The sequence below is a fragment of the Mobula hypostoma genome, chromosome 8, assembly GCF_963921235.1.
Source record: "Mobula hypostoma chromosome 8, sMobHyp1.1, whole genome shotgun sequence".
Lineage (NCBI taxonomy): Eukaryota > Metazoa > Chordata > Chondrichthyes > Myliobatiformes > Myliobatidae > Mobula > Mobula hypostoma.
Genome location: NC_086104.1, coordinates 5,122,338 through 5,143,844, shown reverse-complemented (window position 1 = coordinate 5,143,844; position 21,507 = coordinate 5,122,338). Strand labels below are relative to the sequence as shown.

Below are 21,507 nucleotides of genomic sequence, written 5' to 3'. Positions count from 1 at the left end.
AAAAACACTACCGTGATATCTCCTCTAAACTTTCCTCCAGTGATCTTGAAAGAATGTACTCTGGTATTAGCCATTGCTGCCCTGGGATAAAGACGCCATTTGCCCACTCTGTGTATTCAATAACCTTCTACATTGCAATCAAATCGTCTCTCCTCTTCCTTCACTCAACCTGACCAGATAACATACTCTCTAATCCAGGCTCCTGGTAAATCTCCTCAGCAACCCCTCTTAATGATTCCAACGTCCTTCTTATAATAAGCTGACCAGAACTGAACACAATATTCAAGTGTGGTAAAACCAGTTTGAAAGAACTGCAAAATTTATATCGCAGTTCATAAATGCAATCTCCTGACTAATGAAGTCCAACACACCATATGCCTTCTTAATCAACCTATCAACCTGTGTGGCAACTTTGAGGGATCTATGGATATGGAACCCAAGAACCCTCTGTTCCTCCACATGAGAAATATCTTCGGTGATAACTTGTCCAAATTCTATTTTCTGGGGGCCCTGGAGACTCAGTTGTTGACTGTTTAATAAAATGACAGATGTTTCACAGATATTTGAGTCAGGGTATTACTGAAAATCACTGAGTCTTCCAGTAGTTGTTGAAGTAGGCATTATGATCAGTACAAACAGAGGGTCTATTCCTATGCAGTACCAGTCTTATGTGAGAGTCATTATGCAATGCAGCAAGAATACAAGCCCTTTGGCCCAACCAGTCAGAATCTTTCCCTAGGATAGAAACATCAAACACTTGAGGACACCCAAGTTTAGAGGGAGGGGAGGGGCTAAGTTTAAGGATAACGAGGGATAAGAATTTTCTTTTTGCACAGAGTAGCAGGTGCCCGCGATGAATTACCCAGGGTAGTACTGGATTCTGGCAGTTTGGTAGAGTTAAGAAGCTTTTAGATAAATGCATGAACATATGAAAATAAAGGAAGTTCAAAGATACACAAGTCAATGAGCGTAAAATTGCATTGAGATCAGCACAACATTGCAGGCTGAACAGTTTGTCCGGTGCTGTATTGCTCTATGTTCTGACCACCATGCCCACCCACCTATCTCCTTTGCCTCCTCAGATGCTGGTCAGCCCACTGATGTCCCCAATCAACTTGTTTTTGTCGCCAGAACCTGTATCCACAAAGTGTTAGTCATAGTCATAGTTTATTGATCCTGGGGGAAATTGGTTTTTGACACAGTTGCACCATAAATAATTACATAGTAATAAAACCATAAATAGTTAAATAGTAATATGTAAATTATGCCAGGAAATAAGTCCAGGAGCAGCCTATTGGCTCAGGGTGTCTGACTCTCCAAATAAGGAGTTGTAAAGTTTGATGGCCACAGGCAGGAATGACTTCCTATGACACTCTGTGTTGCATCTCGGTGGAATAAGTCTCTGGCTGAATGTACTCCTGTGCCCAACCAGTACATTATGTAGTGGATGGGAGACATTGTCCAAGATGGCATGCAACTTGGGACAGCATCCTCTTTTCAGACACCACCGTCAGAGAGTCCAGTTCCATCCCCACAACATCACTGGCCTTACAAATGAGTTTGTTGATTCTGTTGGTGTCTGCTACCCTCAGGTTAACCACAGGTGCTTTGGTACATCACTGAAGAATCTTGAAATTTTGTACAGATGTAGCATGGAGAGTATTTGAACTGGTTGCAACTCCAATATGGGATGGAGGAACAATTGAACAGGATTAGAAAATATAGCAGAAAGTTGCAAACTCAGTCAGCACCATCTTGGATACTAGCTTCTGCAGCATCTAGGACATCTTCAAAAGGCGGTGCCAGAAAAAGGTGGCATTAAGGACCCTCATCACCCCTTCTCATTGCTACCATCAGGGAGGAGGGACAGGGGCCTGAAGCCACACACAACGTTTTAAGAACAGCTTTTGCCCCTCTGCCATCAGATTTCCGAATGGACACTCTACCTTTCCGCACAACTTACTTTAAAAAAAATTCATTGCATCTTTTAACAATTTTTATGCTGAAAAACAACAAATTTCTTGTCACAGATCAGTGACAATAAACCTGATTCTGATTCAGATGGTGGAGAAGTGGGTTTGGAGGAGTCGGATGTGGAAGTGTTGCTTCACATCTCAATAGAATGTAGGGAATGCCTGAGATGTACTTCACTGGACTACTAGCACGTCTTGAATCAAATCCAGTTTATTGTCCTTCTGCACAAGTGCAGAGACGTACAGATACAGAATCAGAAGTGTTTGGGTGGAAACTGACAGGAAGAAAGACAGAAAAAATGGATATAGATAAGTCACCAAAGCCAGCTTTAGCGTTGGTACCTGGGAAACTGGGCTTTGCTGTGGTTATACTGCCTGATGAGATTCAACCAAGAAGCACTTCATCAAGCACCACAAAAGTAGGCACCCTATACACCACAAAAGGCAGGATCACCCAGTCTCCACCATCTCAATAAGACTTCCCATTCTGACATGACTGCTCATGGATTCCTCTGTGGCCACACTCGCATTGGAGGAGCAACACCTCGTATTCTGTCTGGATAGCCTCCAAGACTGGATTGTCTTGACCCAAAACGTCGACTGTTTATTCTTCTCCATAGATACTGTCTGACACAAGTTCCTCCAACATTTTGTGTGTGTTGCCCTGGAATTCCAGCATCTGCAGAATCTCTTTTGTTTTTGATAGTACAAATATCAATTTCCCCAACACTGGGAATTCCTTCTCTCATTTCTCATTCCCTATTCGGGCTCCCCTCTCACACTTCCCTCTTCACCTATCACCTCCCCCTGGTTCCCCTCCTCCTTCTCTTTCTCCCATGGTCCACTCTCCTCTCATAAGAACATAAGAAATAGGAGCAGGAGTAGGTCATCCGGCTCATCAGCTCTGCTCCACCATTCAATAGGATCGTGGCTAACCTGGCCATGGACTCATCTCCACCTACCCGCCTTTTCCCTCTAACCCTTAATTTCCCTACTATGCAAAAATCCATCCAACCTCGTCTTAAATCCGTTTACTGAGGTAGCCTCCACTGCTTCATTGGGCAGAAAATATCACAGATTCATCACTTTAGGGATAGCAGTTCCTCCTCATCTCTGCCCTAAATTTACTCCTCCAAATCTAGAGGCCATGTCCCCGAGTTCAACTCTCACCGACCACTGGAATCAACTTTCCTTCCTCTACCTCACCTATCCCTTTCATGATTTTATGTTTCTGTAGGATCTCTTCTCATCCTTCTGAATTCCAGCAAGTACAGTCCCAGGCGACTCAATCTCTCCTCATAGTCTAACCTCCCCATCTCTGGAATCTCATAGTCTGACCTCCACATCTCTGGAATCTCATAGTCTAACCTCCTCATCTCTGGAATGAAGCTGGTGAACCCATCAGATTTCTTCTTCTGCCATTTACTTCTTCCTTCTATTGCCTCCCACCATCAGATACAGAATCAGCTTTATTATTTGTTGTTTTCAGCAGCAGTACAGTACAGATGGTGAAGGTCCCCTCTGTTTTTCTAAGGTGCTGCCTTCTTGAGCCATCATTTCTTGAAGATGTTCTTTTAGTATATTCCCTACAGTTCTTTTAGCCTATCCCCCAGAAGGGGTGATGGCTTGAAAAAGGGATGTAGGCTGGCTGCCGCCCAGAACAGGCTGAAATCGGTTGTTCGTACACACACACACCCAAACACACCATGAAAGAAGCTAATACCGAACCCTCGGCTCTTCACCCGCCCCCGACAGGACACAGCTTACCTGAAACCGCAGACGAGGGATACGACGTCTGAAGAGAAGAGAAACGCTGGCTGCAGCGGTTCAGGCAGGAAGGGGCGGAACCTGCGGATCGGATGCCGCCCTGCGGGCCGTTAGCAGGGCAGGCCGTCACTTTAGATTGACAGCCCGTGACGCCTATCAGACGAGAAAGCACCACGGATTGATTAACCCCGCCCCTATCGCTTCGGATTGACAGCCAGAATTGCCAATAAAACTAACCATTGGCCCAGATTGACGGCTCCATCCACTAATCGGGCCGCGAAGTTTGAAAGGCGTGATATTTTAATGAACGCCCCTTTGCTCGCTGATTGGCTGGCAGGTGGGAGACGGGTTAGCGGGTGCAGGACGCGCGGAGGAGGCGAGCTGGTGCGTTCCGGGCCCGGTGAGTGTCCGTTGTGGAGGTTAGCGTCCGGGGCGCTTCAGTCCTGGTGTCCGTGTACCCCTGAACGACCGGGTCGGCCACTGCTCTCTTAATGTCCGCGCTGGGCGTGGGCGTGTATGCATTGTAAAGTTGCAACGTTGAAGCCTTCAAGCGGGCATGGAGGCCACTCCTGTCCGAGAGGGGCACGGTGTGGTAGTATTAGGGCCTGCGGGCTGGGGGTGAGTGGGGTCTAGGCTGGTCTGGGTGCTGGAGGTTTAGAGGCTGCGTTTCAGTTAACAGGTTTCGTAAGAGTGCCTGTAGCCTGTCAGTGACTGACATTGAACTTCTGCCCCCGGCTCGCTAACTCTTTCCCAATTTGTACTCAGCGGCCATCGCCCCGTAACCTTGGCACCCTGTTAAACACGTGCTTATTTCTTTTTCAGAATCCTCTTGTTCTCTCCGTTGATCTCGGTCTAAAAACTGCGACTTCTTGAGTGCCTGTCTTTTCTGAAGACTTTATTTGTACAAACGTTAAACCTGCCTGCATATAATACCATAGGAGTAGAATCAGGCCATTCAGCCCTCCAAGTCTGTTCTGCTACTCCATCATGGCTGATTCATTAGTTCTCTCAACCTCATTCTCTTGTCTTCTCCCCGTAACCTTTGATACCCTGACTAATCAAGAACCGATCAAACTCCGCTTTAAATATACCAGTGACATCTCCTTCACAGCTGTCTTTGGCAATAAATTCCACAGATTCACCATCCCCTGGCTAAAGAAATTCCTCCTCATCTATTCTGAAGGGACATTCTTTCATTCTGAGCCTGTGCCCTCAAATCCTAGACTTCCAGGAAACATCCAGCTTAGTTTGGCCTTGCAGTATTCGGTGGGTTTCAATGAGATCACCCCCTCATTCTTCTAAACTTCAGCTGGTACAGGCCCAGAGCCATCATCCACTGTATTTTACCCTTTCAATATTCATTGATTTCAATGAGATTCCTCCCTCATTCATCTAAAATACAGCAAGTACAGGCCCAGAACGATCAATGCATTTCATTCCTGAAATTCTTGTGAACCTTCTGGAACCTCTTCAATTCAGCTCCAGAACAGACTCCATAGCTTCTCTTCCCTTTGGTGCACAGTTTTCACAGTTTGTATGTCTTGTCATTTGGTGTTAACTCCTGAGGAGAACTTTGGGTTATTTTTGTTACATTTGAATTATGGATCTTGATGGAGAAAATGTTTCTTCTAGTGGAAGAATGTGGAGCATGTGCAAGCACAGGTAAAGTGATCTTCTTTTAGCAGAAGGTTGTGGGTCTTTGTGTTCTTCCTGCAAGGTGTGGTATTTTTGAAGCGGGTGGATCTTTGATAAGTGAAGGGGTGAAAAATTATTTGGCATTGGCAAGAATAGGAGGGGGGTGTGAAAAGCTACTGGGGGTTTGTAGAAGTGGGGGGGGTGTGTAAAGCTACTAGGGTTCAGCAGGAATGGGAGAGGGGGTGTGAAAAGGTGGGGGTTGGAGGTTTTATGTGAGAGGGTGAAAAAGATGAGAGGCATTGATCGTGTGGATAGCCAGAGGCTTTTTCCCCAGGGCTGAAATGGCTAATGGCATAGTTTTAAGGTGCTTGGAAATAGGTACAAGGAGGATGTCAGAGGTAAGTTTTTCAGTGGTTTGTGCCTGGAATGCACCACCAGTGATGGTGGTACAGGTGAATACAAGAAGATATTGGGTACATGGAGCTTAGAAAAATAGGGGGAAATTTTAGGCAGTTTCTAGAGTAGGTTATATAATCGGCACGACATTGTGGGCCGACGGGCCTGTAATGTTTAAAAAAAATTTCTATGTTTAAAAAAAATTACTGGGGGGGGGTTGATGGAAAAGCAGTGTGGAAAGCTACTGGGGGGGATGGGTAGGAATTTAAAGTAGACATTACAGTCATGTCAACCATTATCTTTTCAAACAGTAGTGTTGTCGAGGGGTTCAGTGGCTGCCTCTTAATTCTTATATTAGTAGAGGCTGTTTCCTGTACTGGAGAATGGGGATTTCACAGAGAATGTTGTCCAAATATAATGCATTGCACTGCCCTGGGTTGGTTTCTATCAGCTGTTGTTCCGTGGAGACTTAATGTTTATACACTCCCTTTCAGGTTGGGGTCTCTGTTTGAAGTCAAGTTTAGTTGTTGTTCAACCATACACGAGTTCTAATGAATACAGCCAAACGAAACGGCATTACTTTCTAGCCAACAGGCAAAACACAGTACCAATAGTCATACACAGCACAAGGCACATAAAAGATAGCAGTAAGCATACAATCTCACAAAAACTGTAATATAGTCTAAGACCCCAAGTCCATGGACATGATGAGAGTAAGCCTGCAGTCGCATGCAAATCAGCTTGTCTTCCACCGAGCAAACGCAGGAGGGCAGCATCGACACCAATGTGGACGGCGCACCACGGTGCCTCTGGCACTGACTGACAGATCTCACCTGGGCAGGGGCAAACGGGCAACACTGCAGCATGAGGCTGAGTCCTTTACATGCAGTTCCCCGCTGTCAGTCCCACCAATAAACCACTGAACTGGACTTGAGCATTCTACATTACCAGCGTCCAGCAGCGTATTGCAATCACATGGAAAACGATTTTAAGACTGTTACTTGCTGATAAGCTGCACTCTGCTTTTGGGCACTACCTGTGATGCCGCTCAGTAGCAGGCAGCACCAGATGCAGCTTCGGGATCAAGCAACTTGTGATGGAGTAGACCTGCAGTGCTTCAAGTTCTTAATGTCTAGCACTGTCCTGTGATTGTATAAAGGATGTTTAAAAGTTTACTGGAATTTAATGTCCGTAGTTTGCTGTTGTGTGCTGGGTTTCACTTTAATGTGAAGTTCCCTGCACGCCAGATATTTTGCTAGAATTCTTCAACCAGTTGACCATGCAAGAGCCTCTGGTCATGGTCGAGATTGGTTTCTAGTTGTTTAACAAACAGCACCTGAAAAGTATTCTAGTTTTATGGGAGAGTCAGGAGAACAGACAAAAAGGGTCAGGGGTGGCTAGATACTGATCTGAATCATTGAAATGTTCCCACAACCAGTGGACTCACTTTTAAGGAGTCATCACCTCATGTTCTCATTATTTATTTATTGTTTCATTTTGTATTTGCAGTTTGTTATCTTTAGCACACTGGTTGAATGCCCTAATTAGACAGTCTTTCATGGATTCTGCAATGGTTACTGTATAGATTTGTTGAGTATACCCACAAGAAAATGAATCTCAGGGTTGTGTATGGTATATGCTCTTTGATAATAAATTTTACTTTGAGTCTTGAGGGTCTGGCTATGTTTGAGGAAATTTCAGAAAGTAAAAAGAACAAATGTTTGTAGAGAAACATTTGGAGCAAATGTGAGGGAAAAAACAATACTGGAGGAATTTAGTAGGTCAGGCAACACCTATGGAGAGGAATGAACAGTTGTTGTTTTGGGCTGAGACCCTCTGTCTCAGAAGGGAGAAGAAACCAATAAAAAGGTGGGAGGTGAAGGGGCACAAGCTGAATAAGAGTCCATTATTCAGGGTACTTGGAGTCACATGAAATAGGCCAAAGTCACTGATCTCTTGTCCTAAAACGTCAACTGTTTGTTCCTCTCCATTGATACTGTCTGACATGCTGTGTTCCCCCACCATTTTCTGTGTGTTCCTTTTACATTTCCAGTTTCTCTCATGTTTATGACTTAGAACAACTTGGATTCTCTCAGATGATTTACCATTGTGCCCCAGTGGAGTCATAATGGACATGTAATCATTGGACTGGGCTGCTAGGAGGTAATGAAAGAGCATGCTGTATTTTGGCCTAAACCAAGGAAGTTAGATGGCTTGATCTGTGGAAGTTGGAAGAGTTTCTCCAGAACATTCTGGTGCAATTCTAAACTGTCGACATAGAGAGCATCTTCACAGCAGCCATTACTTTCTGCTTTGGTGCAGCATCCTCTAAGAATATACAAAAACTACAACAAACTGTCCGGTTAGTGGAAAACATCATTGGTTGTAGTCTACCATCACTGCAGGACTTATATGTGTACAGAACAAAGAAATGGTCAGGAAAAATCATTGCAGAGACTACCCAGCCTGCAAACTGCCTTTTCCAAACTCTCCCTTCTGGAAAGTGCTTTAGAGCTCTCAGAACAAAACTTCACGGATACTGCAAAGTTTTTATTCCCTCAAGCAGTTAATCTGATCAAGTGTTCTGGTTACCCACCCCCTCTTCCTATTACCTCTGTCACTGAACTTTATACCACTTTTTATGATGCTGTTTACAGTGTAAATACAAGCTGGTATTTATGCACATTTTATTCCGTATCTGTTCTAACTTTATATTACTATTCTTTATAATTTTGAATGTTCCGTGTTGTGCCAATGCACCACAGCAAGTTCCTAATTAATACACGTACTGATATGACGAATAAAGTTCAAGGAGGAGGTACGGGAGACTGAAGACCCACACTCCACGTTCTAGGAACAGCTTCTTCCCCTCTGCCATCAGATTTTTGAACAGTCCATCAAACCATGTGTACTACCTCACTTTTTTTCTGCTCTCTTTGTATGACGGTTCTTTTTAAAATATGATTGTAATTTATAGTCTTATTATGTATTGCATTGTACTGCTACCTCAAAACAACAAATTTCATGACATATACCGGTGATATTAAACCTGATTATGGCTCAGACGTAGATCCTTGAAAAACTGGAAAATTGCAGAAGGGGAGGGAGAGCATCTAATTGTTTTCATGTATGTAAGGGGGTTTCGTCTTTTATGTTACTGCGTAGGCTAATTAAAATGGCTTCTTTGTTATGTTAAACGCTGAGAAAGTTCTTGTGCTAGCAGCTTGTTTTGGGTTAGACTGATAAGAAGATGTTATGAACCAATTGCGAAATTTGTTATGTTTTTGGTGTGTCTGTAAGATATTGTATGCGCAGGGTTTTGGGAGAGATGGCGGGAGAGAGAGACCGAGGATGGACCAGGTGCTGTGAGTCCGCTAACGGGGTTGGACCCCGAGCGGGGCGTTTGGCGTGGAGAGGAGACTGAGACGGACTCGTGTGGAGCGTCTGGTCAACCACCGTTGTTGGTCCCAGGCGGCCGGTCAAGGTGGTCCGAGGGGTCGCAGGGTGAAGGAGGGTCCTGAGCTCCAACTGTTTGTGCACGAAGAGATTGAATTTTGATAAGTGTGGCGCATTTTATTTTCCTTTTATATTTTATTCTCTATTAATTATATAGTTCCAGTAATATCTATAAACTGTAAATCATTTAATCGTATCTGGTGTATTGTCTGTTATTTGGGCGGGGTGGGGTACATCACACAGCATCCACACAAACTAATTACCCAGTTTGGCGGGGCCGAGGGCTGTTTCCCTAGACGACAGCGAGCTGAGCGACCCTAAGGGTGGGGTGGGGGGTGCTACATGTAAATGGGAGCTAGTGATTTAAGAAAAGGAGACTTGCCTGCAGGAGAGGTTAGACAACTATCTAATCAGCAGTGATACAACACTGGAGGAATGTGGGTTATATTTACAACGGGATGCAATTAGCAGTGAAGATGGCACTGGCGTAACACAGTCATGCTGTACTGGCAGCAAACAAAACTACTAGCTACTCTAATAATTAAGCTTTTTCTGGGCTATAATCACTGCGATCAGCAGCCTGTGATTTTCCATTGGGAGCTGTGCCTCTGAGTTGTCTGTACAACCTGGCATTTTTGCAGTGTTCTGGGGGATTTGGCGAACTGGAGTCTCGGGATGTTATCTTTTGTAACTTCAAACCATTAAAATAATTCAAGGGAGTCCAAAAATGAGTGTACTTGAAGCAAGCTACGCATTTATCAAGTCGTATCGTGATGATGTATGCAACGAACGTATTTTAACCAAGAACCTGAAATAAATTATTGAAGTGAAGAGGAAAGCTTAATCAGCCAACATGTATACAAGATTGCTCAAATATTATCAAATATAAAACACGGGGGTGGGGGTGCAGATACAACCATGGCATCCCTTGAGAGAGTGTAATTGGGTCTGGATCAAAGTGGTGGGCCAGGGTCTGAGAACGAGGAGCAAGATGATATTTAGCCAGATTGAAAAGGTTGGAGTGATGGGGGTGTGGGATGGCAGTGTTTCTCTCGCTATACAATGAGGTTTACTCGACTTTGCAGCTGTGGCCTGCAACCATAAGCACTTAACTCAGCACTGAATTGACTCTGTGGCTATGGCCTGCAGCCATCAGGCTTCTGGACTGATTGTATTGCTGAACTGGCTCCGTGACTGGACTCTGTAGCTCATGTTCTGAATGTCATTTGTTTACTTTTTTTTATAGTTTTCGTGACTTGTTCTTTATTTTCGCACACTAGATATTAGATGGTCTTTGAGTGTGTGTGCTTTAGTGGGTTCTAATGTGTTTCTTAGTTTTGTAGCTGCCTGTAAGAAGATGAATTACAAAGTTATATACAGTGCCTTTAAATATTCATCCCCCCCCCCAGAAGTTTTCATGTTTTATTCTTTTACAACATTGAATCACAGTGGATTTAATTTGACTTTTTGACACTGATCAACAGAAAAAGACTTGTGTCGGGGAAATCAGATCTCTACAAAATGAACTAAATTAATTGCAAATATAAAACACAAAATAATTGATTGCGTAAGTATTCACCCCCTTTTATATGACACCAAATCATCATGTGCAGTCAAGGTGTTTCAATTGATTGTAGTGAAAATACACCTGTATCTGGAAGGTCCAGCTGCTGGTGAGTCGGTATCCTGGCAAAAGCTACACCATGACAACAAAAGAACACTCCAAGCAACTCTGAAAAGGTTATTGAAAAGCACATGTCGGGAGATGAATACAAGAACATTTCCAAGTCACTAAATATCCCTTGGGGAACAGTTAAATCAATCATCAATATATGGAAAGAATATGGCACAGCTGTAAATCTGCCTAGAGTAGGCTGTCCTCATTGGACTTTTTCGTCATCAGACTAAAAGTCATACATCATCATCAAAAACACACCATCCCTACCATGATGCGTAGTGGTGGCTACATCATGCTGTGGGGATGCTTCACTGCAGCAGGCCCTGGAGGTAGAGGGTAAAATGAATGCAGGGAAATGCTAGAGGAAAACCTGTTGTAGTTTGCGAGAAGATTTGTCTTCCAGCAAGACGATGACCCCAAGCAGAAAGCCAAAGCTACACAGGAATGGCTTAAAAACAACAAAGTTATGTCCTGGAGTGACCAAGTCAGAGTCCCAACCTCAATCAAATTGAGAATTTGTGTCTGGGCTTGAAAAGGGCTGTTCACTCACAATCTCCATGCAATCAGATGGAGCTTGAGTAGTTTTGTAAAGAAGAATGAGAGAAAATTGCAATGTCCAGATGTGCCAAGCTGATGAAGACCTATCCACACAGACTCGAGGCTGAAAATGCTGCCAAAGGTGCATCTACGAGATACTGGCTTGAAGGGGGTGAATACTTATACAATCAATTATTTTGTATTCATATTTGTAACTAATTTAGATCACTTTATAGAGATCTATCACTTTGACAGGAAAGAATCGTTTCTGTTGATCAGTGTTTTTTAAAAAAAGCTAAATTAAATCCACTGTGATTCAATGTTGTAAAACATGAAAAAGTATGGGGAGGGGCTATGAATACTTTTTTGAGACTGTATAGTATACATGGATAATTTTTAAGTTCCAATTTAGTTATTCTCTGAGGAAATGCACTCAGTACATGTACACCTTGTTAATGCAAGTATCTAATCAGCCAATCATGTCGCATCAACTCAATGCATAAAAGCATGCAGACATGATCAAGAGGTTCAGTTATGCAGACCAAACCTTGGAGTGGTGAAGAAATGTGATCTAAATGACTTTGACAGTGTAATTATTGGTGTCGGATGGAGTGGTTTGAGTATCTCAAACTTGTGATCTCCTGAGATTTTCACACGCAACAATCTCTCGAGTTTACAGCGAATGGTGCAAAAAGCAAAAAAAAAACCTCCGGTGAGCAGCAATTCTGTGGACAAAAATGGCTTGTTAATGACAGCATTCAGAGGAGAATGGCCAGACTGGTTCAAGCTGACAGGGAGGTGACAGTAAATCAAATAACCATGCAATACAACAGTGGTGTGCAGAAGAGCATCTCTGTATGTCAAACATATCATAACTTGAAATAGATGGGCTACAAACAGCAGATGACCACACACCTACACTCAGTGGCCACTTTATTAGGTGCTGAAGGTACCCAATAAAGTGGCTACTGAGAGTAGGTCATGTGCAGTTAACATTGCCATCCTGATGGCGCAGACATGTGCCTGTGCCTGTCCCTATGCTATACTGTCTTTGTTCTTGATTTCTGACAATCGCCAATGCACTTATATTAAGATTCCACTTTTGGGAGAATGAATTTGAGAAGGAAACTGGAGGTGAACTGGGCTAAGAAGAGTACAATTCCAGGAATGCTTCCCAACGACTAATTAGACTGAGGTCCATGTATGTACAGAAATAAGGACAAGTTTTCAAATATATGCAGGCCTCCTTTACCAAGCAAATGGATGTAAATGTCTATTATCAAAGATCAAATTAAATTTAATAGTGCTTGTGTCTCCATATAGATTCCTGATATTCACAGTAAATACAAAAGAAACCAAAAAATGAACCACTTCTTCCCCTCCGCTCTCAGAGTTTCGAATGAGCAATAAACCTGTGTACTCCGCTGAGGCCTGTCAGTCAGCGTAGGTCATGGATGTTGCATCTTAACTGTCTAGATATGCAAGCAAGCCCCTATGGAGAGCAAACTGGTGCCCATGTAGCAAGCTCCCCCTCTTCACACTGAATGGCAGAGACTGACAGTTTGCAACCAGCAGGATCATAGAAGTTGCCAATCAGCATTGAACTCAACATAGAACTGCCTCAGGGACTCGAATTCCAGATTTTTCCCTCTGGCGTTACTCCCAAAGCCTTTTCCTTGAGTGGGTGTAACCACGAGGCAATGGAGGTTTGAGATCTGAGTTTTCCTTCTCCGAGATGAACTCCCAACCGTGGATGACCAGCCCCATCTGCTTGAAGTGACTGGGATTAAGGCGCCAGTAATGTTCCGCCAGGCTTTGTAGCTGAGCCGCATGAGTGGGACTTTGATTAAAAGAGGCCATTGGGAGCATTTGATAGGTAGTGGGAGCTTTTTCCCATTATCACTCCCAGCTATAAACCATAAAGAACCGTATACACTACCTCACCTTTTTTTTCTCTGCGTTTATTTAATATAATTTACACATGTGAATGCTTGTCTGTGCTTGTGTCTGTGCACACGTGTACATGTGTATGCGTGTATATATTTATATATTGTAATTTAATTTTTGTTATGTTTTTAATACTTTTTGCTGTTTCAAAACAACAAATTTCAAGACCAAAGCCAGTGAGTCCCACCACTACCTGTAAGGAGTTTGTACGTTCTTCCCTTGACCGTATTGGTGCTCTGGTTTCTTCCCATGGTCCAGAGATGTACAGCTTGGTAGGTTAATCGGTTATTGGCTTAGATTAAATTGGGGGATTGTTAGGGTTGCCAACTTTCTTACCCCTAAATAAGGGACAAAAGTGGCAGTCAGATACGGGACACTTGTGTTTACGCCGAAAAAGACTACCATGACCATGAAACCTTGCGCGGGCACCTGTGTCCACATGCGCATGCGTGCCGGTTTTTTTTCCCATAAATGGGTTTTGGCTTAATCTTCCCGACTACACTGTACGTACATTATTTCTACTTTATATAGGCTGTGTATTTATCATATCATTCCTGCTTTTACTATAAGTTAGTGTTATTTTGGTTTTATGTGTTATTTGGTATGATTTGTTAGGTTATTTTTTGGGTCTGGGAACTCTCAAAAATTTTTCCTATATAAATTAATGGTAATTGCTTTGCATTTTGGCACGAAAGGTTTCATAGGAACGCTCTACCTTAGCGGGGGAAATACAGGACAAGGGCGGTCCCATGTAGGGCAAACCAATTTAGCCCAATATGTGGGATGTCCTGGCAAATGCGGGACAGTTGGCAATCCTATGTTCAAGTTCAACAGTGCATGACAGGGAATGAGGAAAGGTGCAGCTGACTCATAACATTTCCTCGCGGCCCGGTAGCACATGCTTTGCAGCCCGGTACCGGTCCACGGCCTGGTGGTTGGGGACCGCCATTCTATGGGAGTGAATATTTAAGTATGGGAATAGATGTGGACTAATTAAGGATGGTCAGCATAGTATTGAGTGTGGTCGGTCATGTCTAACCAATCTTACAGAGATTTTCAAGGAAGTTTCCAGGAATGTGGTGAAGGCAAGGCAGTGGAAGTTGTTCATTTGACAAGGTTCTGTATGGGAGGTTCATCAAGAAGGTTTAGTTGCTTGGCATTCAAGATGAGGCGGTAAATTGGATTACACATTGTCTTTGTGGTGAAGCCAAGGAGTGGTGGTAGATGCTTTCCTTTCTGACTGGAGACTTGTGACTCGTGGAGTGCCATAGGGATTGGTTCTGGGTCCGTTGTTGTTTGTCATCTATATCAATAATCTGGATGAGAATGTGGTTAACTGAATCAGCAAATTTGCAGATGACCCCCAGATTGGGGGTGTAGTGGACAGTGACAGAGGCTATTGTGGCTTGCTATGGGATCTGGATCAGCTGGAAAAATGGGCTGAAAAATGGCAGATGGAATTTAATGCAGAAAAGTGTGAAATTTTGCATTCCTGTTGGACCAACCAGGGTAGGTCTTACACAGTGAATGGCAGGGCACTGGGGAGAGTGGTGGAACAAAGGGATATGGGAATGCAGGTACATAATTCATTGAAAGTGGTAGATGAGTCGTAAAGAAAGCTTTTGGCACATTGGCCTTCATAAATCAAGTACAGAAGATGAGATGTTATGTTGAAGTTGTATAAGACATTGGTGAGGCCAAATTTGGAGTATTGTGTGCAGTTTTGGCCATTTACCAGGAAAGATGTAAACTAGATTACAGAGTACAGAGAAAATTTACAAGGATGTTGCCAGGACATTGCCAGGACATGTAGGGAAAGGTTGAGTAGGCTTGGGCTTTATTTGCTAGAGTTTAGGAGAATAAGGGGAGATTCGATGGAGGGATACAAAATTCTGAGGAGTTTAGATAGGGTAAATGCAAGCAAGTTTTTTGCCACTGAGATTGGATGGGACTACAACCAGAAGTCGTGGGTTAAGGGTGAAAGGAAAAGGGGAATATGAGAGGAAGCTTCTTCGCTCAGAGGGTCATGAGAGTGTGGAACAATCTGCCAGCATAAGTGGTGCATGTGAGCTCGATCTCACCATTAAATAGAAGTTTGGATAAGTGCATGGATGGTAGGGATATGCAGGGCTATGGTCCTGGGCAGGTCGATGAAAGTAGCCAGTTGAAATGGTTCATCACGGACTAGATGAGCCGAAGGGCCTGTTTTTATGCTGTAGTTTTCTATGACACTGACGTTTATTATTATCATTATTATTTGTTTCTTTTTGTATTTGCAGAATTTGTCAGCCTTTGTGTAGTTTTTCATTGAGTCTGTTGTACTACCTTGTTCTACTGTGAATACCTGCAAGAAAATGGATATCATGATTTGGTGATGTACCTTGATAATACATTTACTTGGAACTTTTGAGCTTTGAACTTTGATCCTGGGAATGGAAGTATTAACATATGAAGTGCATTTGGCTAGTGGGCATCTCATTGAAGTTTGAATTTTGAACAATTTTTCAAGGACACACTTGCTGATGGATAAAATGATTCTATGGCACCTGCATTCTGACATTAAATCATGCTCGTGAGTGGTATATCAACATTCTTGTGAAATGAGCTGATCATCAAAAGGTTTACAGTCTGGTAGCTTAAGTTCTTAACCCTGTGTGGCAACTCTTAAAGTTATATTTAATTAAAAATGAAGTATACATTTGTAATGGATACTGGGAAACATGTTCTCCTCATCTGGCCTGTGTCCATTTTACCTATTCATCAAAAGTTGCACCGCCGTGCTAGCTTGGGATCGGCCCATTTAAAGAGCATTGCAGCCCCTCACACCGGCTGCCATTGAGTGGATGCCATCTAGGTGCCAGTAGAGTTGAAATGTAGCACGCTGAAAGCACTCATTGTCTTGTCCCTGTCTGGGTCAGCACGGGCTGGAGGGTCGGTAGTGCCACAGAAACAGTAAACACTGGAGATGTGCTGCAGTAAAGAGTGCACTCTTTGGATAAGTATTTGCCACTCTGAATGTTTAGTGTCGTGTCCTGCCATTTTGGGTGCTCAGTTTAGATAAGTACAGATGACACATGGTGGTTGGCCTCCTCAACAATGTTGATGAGTCAGTGTACAGAGAGGAAGTGAAGTAGCTGGTGGATTGGTGGGAGAAGAACAACCTCAGTCCGAAAGTGGAAAAAACCAAGGAAATCATTGTAGACTTTGCAGATGAACCATCCCCCTCTGCGAATACATCGCTCCTCTATTGAAAGGGTAAGTGCACCAGGTTGTTGGGAATTCACATCACAAATGAAATCACCCGGTCCTTCAGTACTGCCTCCCTGAACAAGAAGGCACAACTTGCCTTTATTTCCTAAGGAGACTGTGACAAGCAAGGCTCACCCCCCCCCCCCAAATCTTAACTGAATTTTACAGCAACACTATTAAGAGCGTCCTGACAAGCTGCATATCCATCTGGTATGGGAGCAATTGAGCATTGGACTAGAAGTATCTACAAAGGACTGTGAGAACAACTGAGAGGATCATGTCCTCCATAGGGGACATTTTTCAGGAGCGTTGACATCTCCTCTGTACCTACTTCCAAACACCTTAAAACTGCCCTCTCAGGCTAGCCATTTCAGCCCTGGGAAAAAGCCTCTGACTATCCACACGGTCAATGCCTCTCATCATCTTATACACCTCTATCATGTCACCTCTCATCCTCCATCGATCCAAGGAGAAAAGGTCAAGTTCACTCAACCTATTCTCATAAGGCATGCTCCCCAATCCAGGCAACATACTTGTAAATCTCCTCCGCGCTCTTTCTATAGTTTCCACATCCTTCCTGTAGTGAGGTGACCAGAACTGAGCACAGTACTCCAAGTGGGGTCTGACCGGGGTCATATAAAGCTGTAACATTACCTCTCAGCTCTTGAACTCAGTCCCACGGTTGATGAAGGCCAATACACCGTATGCTTTCTTAACCACAGAGTCAACCTGTGCAGCAGCTTTGAGTGTCCTTTGGATTCGGACCCCAAGATCCTTCTGATCCTCCATGCTGCCAAGAGTCTTATTATTAATACTTTATTCTGCCATCATATTTGACCAACCAAAATGAACCACGTCACACTTATCTGGTGGATTGGTGGGAGAAGAACAACCTCAGTCTGAAAGTGGAGAAAACCAAGGAATCTGCCAATTCTCAGCCCAGTTTTGCATCCTATTGATGTCCCGCTGTAACCTCTGACGGCCCTCCACACTATCCACAACACCCCCGACCTTTGTGTCGTCAGCAAACTTTCTAATCCATCCCTCGACTTCCTCATCCAGGTCCTTAATAAAAATGACAAAGAAAAAGGGTCCCAGAACAGATCCCTGAGGCACACCACTGGTCAATTGACTTGTAATTGAGTGTAACTTGAAAGGTTTACTGTATGTTCAGTGTCTGTCTTTTCCGGTAAGTAGTTACTGTTGGTGGGTGTCTTCTGTTCCCGCTCACCAATTTCACATAACTGGACAATATATGACCACAGATCCAGTGATGTGGTGCTCTTCTAAGTGCAGCTAGAAATGACATAGCACAAAACAAGCCTTTCATCCTAACTTTCTCACCAACCAAGTTGCCTATGTGTGCTAGTCATAGAAAATTACAGCAAAGAAACAGCCCCATCTCCTGTTATTCTAGTCGGTCAGATTGAGCTGCACCCAGACCATAACCCTCTATACACCTCCCATCCATGTGCTTATCCAAACTTCTCTTAAATATTGCAATTGAACCTCCATCCACCACTACCACTGGCAGCTCGGTCCACACTTGCAGCACCCTCTGAGTGAAGAGGCACTATATGAACTTAGTTAACCTCATAACCTGGGGCAAAGGCTGCTCGCGTCAGGTTCCCAATTTTTTGTCCTGGGTCAGACTTTCAAGTTGACCCCGTACAGCTGATCTATAAATACCATCTACAAATTTTCTGATGGTACAACCATTGTTGGTAGAATCTCGGGTGGTGATGAGAGGGTGTACAGGACTGAGATATGCCTACTAGTGGAATGGTGCCACAGCAACAACCTGGCACTCACCGTCAGTAAGACGAAAGAGCTGATTGTGGACTTCAGGAAGGGCAAGACAAAGGAACACATACCAATCCTCAGAGAAGGATCCAAAATGGAGAGAGTGAGCAGTTTCAAGTTCCTGGGTGTCAGGATTTCTGAGGACCTAACCTGGTCCCAACATATCCATGCAGTTATAAAGAAGGCAAGGCAGTGGCTATACTTTGAGGAGTTTGAAGAGATTTGGTATGTCAACAAATATACTCAAAAACTTCTATAGATGTACTGTGGAGAGCATTCTGACAAACTGAGCTACTGTCTGGTATGGAGGGGCTACTTCACAGGACCGAAAGAAGCTGCAGAAGGTTGTAAATCTAGTGAGCTCCATCTTGGGTTTGAATTAATTCACAGTATTTCTGTTTTTGCACATTTTTTAAATAATCTATTTAATATCAGTCAGGGATGACCAACCTGTGGCACATGCGCCGAATAGAATAGTGAAGTTTAAGGGACTACTAGACAGGTATATGGAGGAATCTAAGGTGGTGGCTTATATGGGAGGCAGGGTTTGAGGGTCGGCACAACATTGTGGGCTGAAGGGCCTGTAATGTGCTGTGCTGTTCTATTCTATTCTATTCGGCGCATATGCCACAGGTTGGTCATCCCTGACTGATATTAAATAGATTATTTAAAAAATGTGCAAAAACAGAAATACCCTTTCCAATGCTTCCACATCCTTCCTATAGTGAGGTGACCAGAACTGGACACAGTACTCCAAATGTGGCCTAACCAGAGTTTTATAGAGCTGCATCATTACATCGCTACTCTTAAACTCTATCCCTCGACTTATGAAAGCTAACACCCCATAAGCTTTCTTAACTACTCTATCCACCTGTGAGGCAACTTTCAGGGATCTGTGGACATGTACCCCGAGATCTCTCTGCTCCTCCACACTACCAAGTATCATGCCATTTACTTTGTACTCCGCCTTGAAGTTTCTCCTTCCAAAGTGTACCACCTCACACTTCTCCAAGTTGAACTCCATCTGCCACTTCTCAGCCCACTTCTGCATCCTAGCAATGTCTCTCTGCAATGTTTGACAATCCTCTACACTATCTACAACACCACCAACCTTTTTGTCATGTGCAAACTTGCGAACCCACCCTTCTACCCCCACATCCAGGTCGTTAATAAAAATCACGAAAAGTAGAGGTCCCAGAACAGATCCTTGTGGGACACCACTAGTCACAATCCTCCAATCTGAATGTACTCCCTCCACCACCACCGTCTGCCTTCTGCAGGCAAGCCAATTCTGAATCCACCTGGCCAAACTTCCCTGGATCCCATGCCTTCTGACTTTCTGAATAAGCCTACCGTGTGGAACCTTGTCAAATGCCTTACTAAAATCCATATAGATCACATCCACTGCACTACCCTTATCTATATGCCTGGTCACCTCCTCAAAGAGCTCTATCAGGCCTGTTAGACACAATCTGCCCTTCACAAAGCCATGCTGACTGTCCCTGATCAGACCATGATTCTCTAAATGCCTATAGATCCTTTCTCTAAGAATCTTTTCCAACAGCTTTCCCACCACAGACGTAAGACTCACTGGTCTTTAATTACCCGGACTATCCCTACTACCTTTTTTGAACAAGGGAACAACATTCGCCTCCCTCCAATCCTCCAGTACCATTCCCGTGGACAACGAGGACATGAAGATCCTAGCCAGAGGCTCAGCAATCTCTTCTCTTGCCTTGTGGAGCAGCCTGGGGAATATTCCGTCAGGCCCCGGGGACTTATCTGTCCTAATGTATTTTAACAACTCCAACACCTCCTCTCCCTTAACATCAACATGCTCCAGAACATCAACCTCACTTATATTGTCCTCACCATTGTCAAGTTCCCTCTCATTGGTGAATACTAAAGAGAAGTATTCATTGAGGACCTCACTCACTTCCACAGCCTCCAGGCACATTTTCCCACCTTTATCTCTAATCGGTCCCACCTTCACTCCTGTCATCCTTTTTTTCTTCACATAATTGAAGAATGCCTTGGGGTTTTCCTTTACCCTACTCGCCAAGGCCTTCTCATGCCCCCTTGCTCTTCTCAGCCCCTTCTTAAGCTCCTTTCTTACTTCCATATATTCCTCAATAGACCCATCTGATCCTTGCTTCCTAAACCTCATGTATGCTGCCTTCTTCCACCTGACTAGATTTTCCACCTCACTTGTCACCCATGGTTCCTTCACCCTACCATTCTTTATCTTCCTCACTGGGACAAATTTATCCCTTACATCCTGCAAGAGATCTCTAAACATCGACCACATGTCCATAGTACATTTCCCTGCAAAAACATCATCCCAATTCACACCCGCCAGTTCTAGCCTCATAGCCTCATAATTTGCCATTCCCCAATTAAAAATTCTCTTGTCCTCTTTGATTCTATCCTTTTCCATAATAATTATAAAGGCCAGGGAGCGATGGTCACTGTCCCCCAGATGCTCACCCACTGAGAGATCTGTGACCTGACCCGGTTCATTACCTAGTACTAGATCTAGTATGGCATTCCCCCTGGTCGGCCTCTCCACGTACTGTGACAGGAATCCATCCTGGACACACTTAACAAACTCTGCCCCATCTAAACCCTTGGAACTAATCAGGTGCCAATCAATATTAGGGAAGTTAGTCACCCATGATAACAACCCTGTTATTTTTGCACCTTTCCAAAATCTGCCTCCCGATCTGCTCCTCTGTATCTCTGCTACTACCAGGGGGCCTATAGAATACCCCCAGTAGAGTAACTGCTCCCTTCCTGTTCCTGACTTCCACCCATAGTGACTCAAAACAGGATCCTGCTACATTACTCACCCTTTTTGTAGCTGTAATAGTATCCCTGACCAGTAATGTCACCCCTCCTCCCCTTTTTCCACCCTCTCTATCCCTTTTAAAGCACTGAAATCCAGGAATATTGAGAATCTATTCCTGCCCTGGTGCCAGCCAAGTCTCTGTAATGGCCACTACATCATAATTCCATGTATGTATCCAAGCTCTCAGTTCATCACCTTTGTTCCTGATGCTTCTTGCA

General features: G+C 43.8%; 2 protein-coding genes across 4 annotated transcripts in view; one reads left to right on the top strand and one right to left on the bottom strand.

The window, feature by feature from the left end:
* The window catches only part of LOC134350740 (CD276 antigen-like), an 88,699-nt gene extending 84,697 nt beyond the window's left edge, over positions 1-4,002 (bottom strand). The window contains exons 1-2 of the mRNA XM_063056362.1: positions 3,978-4,002; positions 3,741-3,840 (exon numbers count right to left, since the gene is read on the bottom strand). Coding sequence (XP_062912432.1) covers positions 3,741-3,840; positions 3,978-4,002 — 125 coding nt within the window. The remainder of the gene's footprint in view (positions 1-3,740; positions 3,841-3,977) is intronic.
* Positions 4,003-4,062: 60 nt separating this feature from the next.
* Positions 4,063-21,507, top strand: part of LOC134350345 (butyrophilin-like protein 8) — a 56,782-nt gene continuing 39,337 nt past the window's right edge. For 2 of the 3 annotated variants that reach the window (XM_063055414.1, XM_063055413.1), the window contains exon 1: positions 5,374-5,402. In XM_063055414.1, coding sequence (XP_062911484.1) covers positions 5,380-5,402 — 23 coding nt within the window. In that variant the 5' untranslated portion in view covers positions 5,374-5,379. Of the gene's footprint in view, positions 4,141-5,373; positions 5,403-21,507 lie in introns of those variants that run through there. The other variant, XM_063055415.1, reaches the window with a different exon arrangement.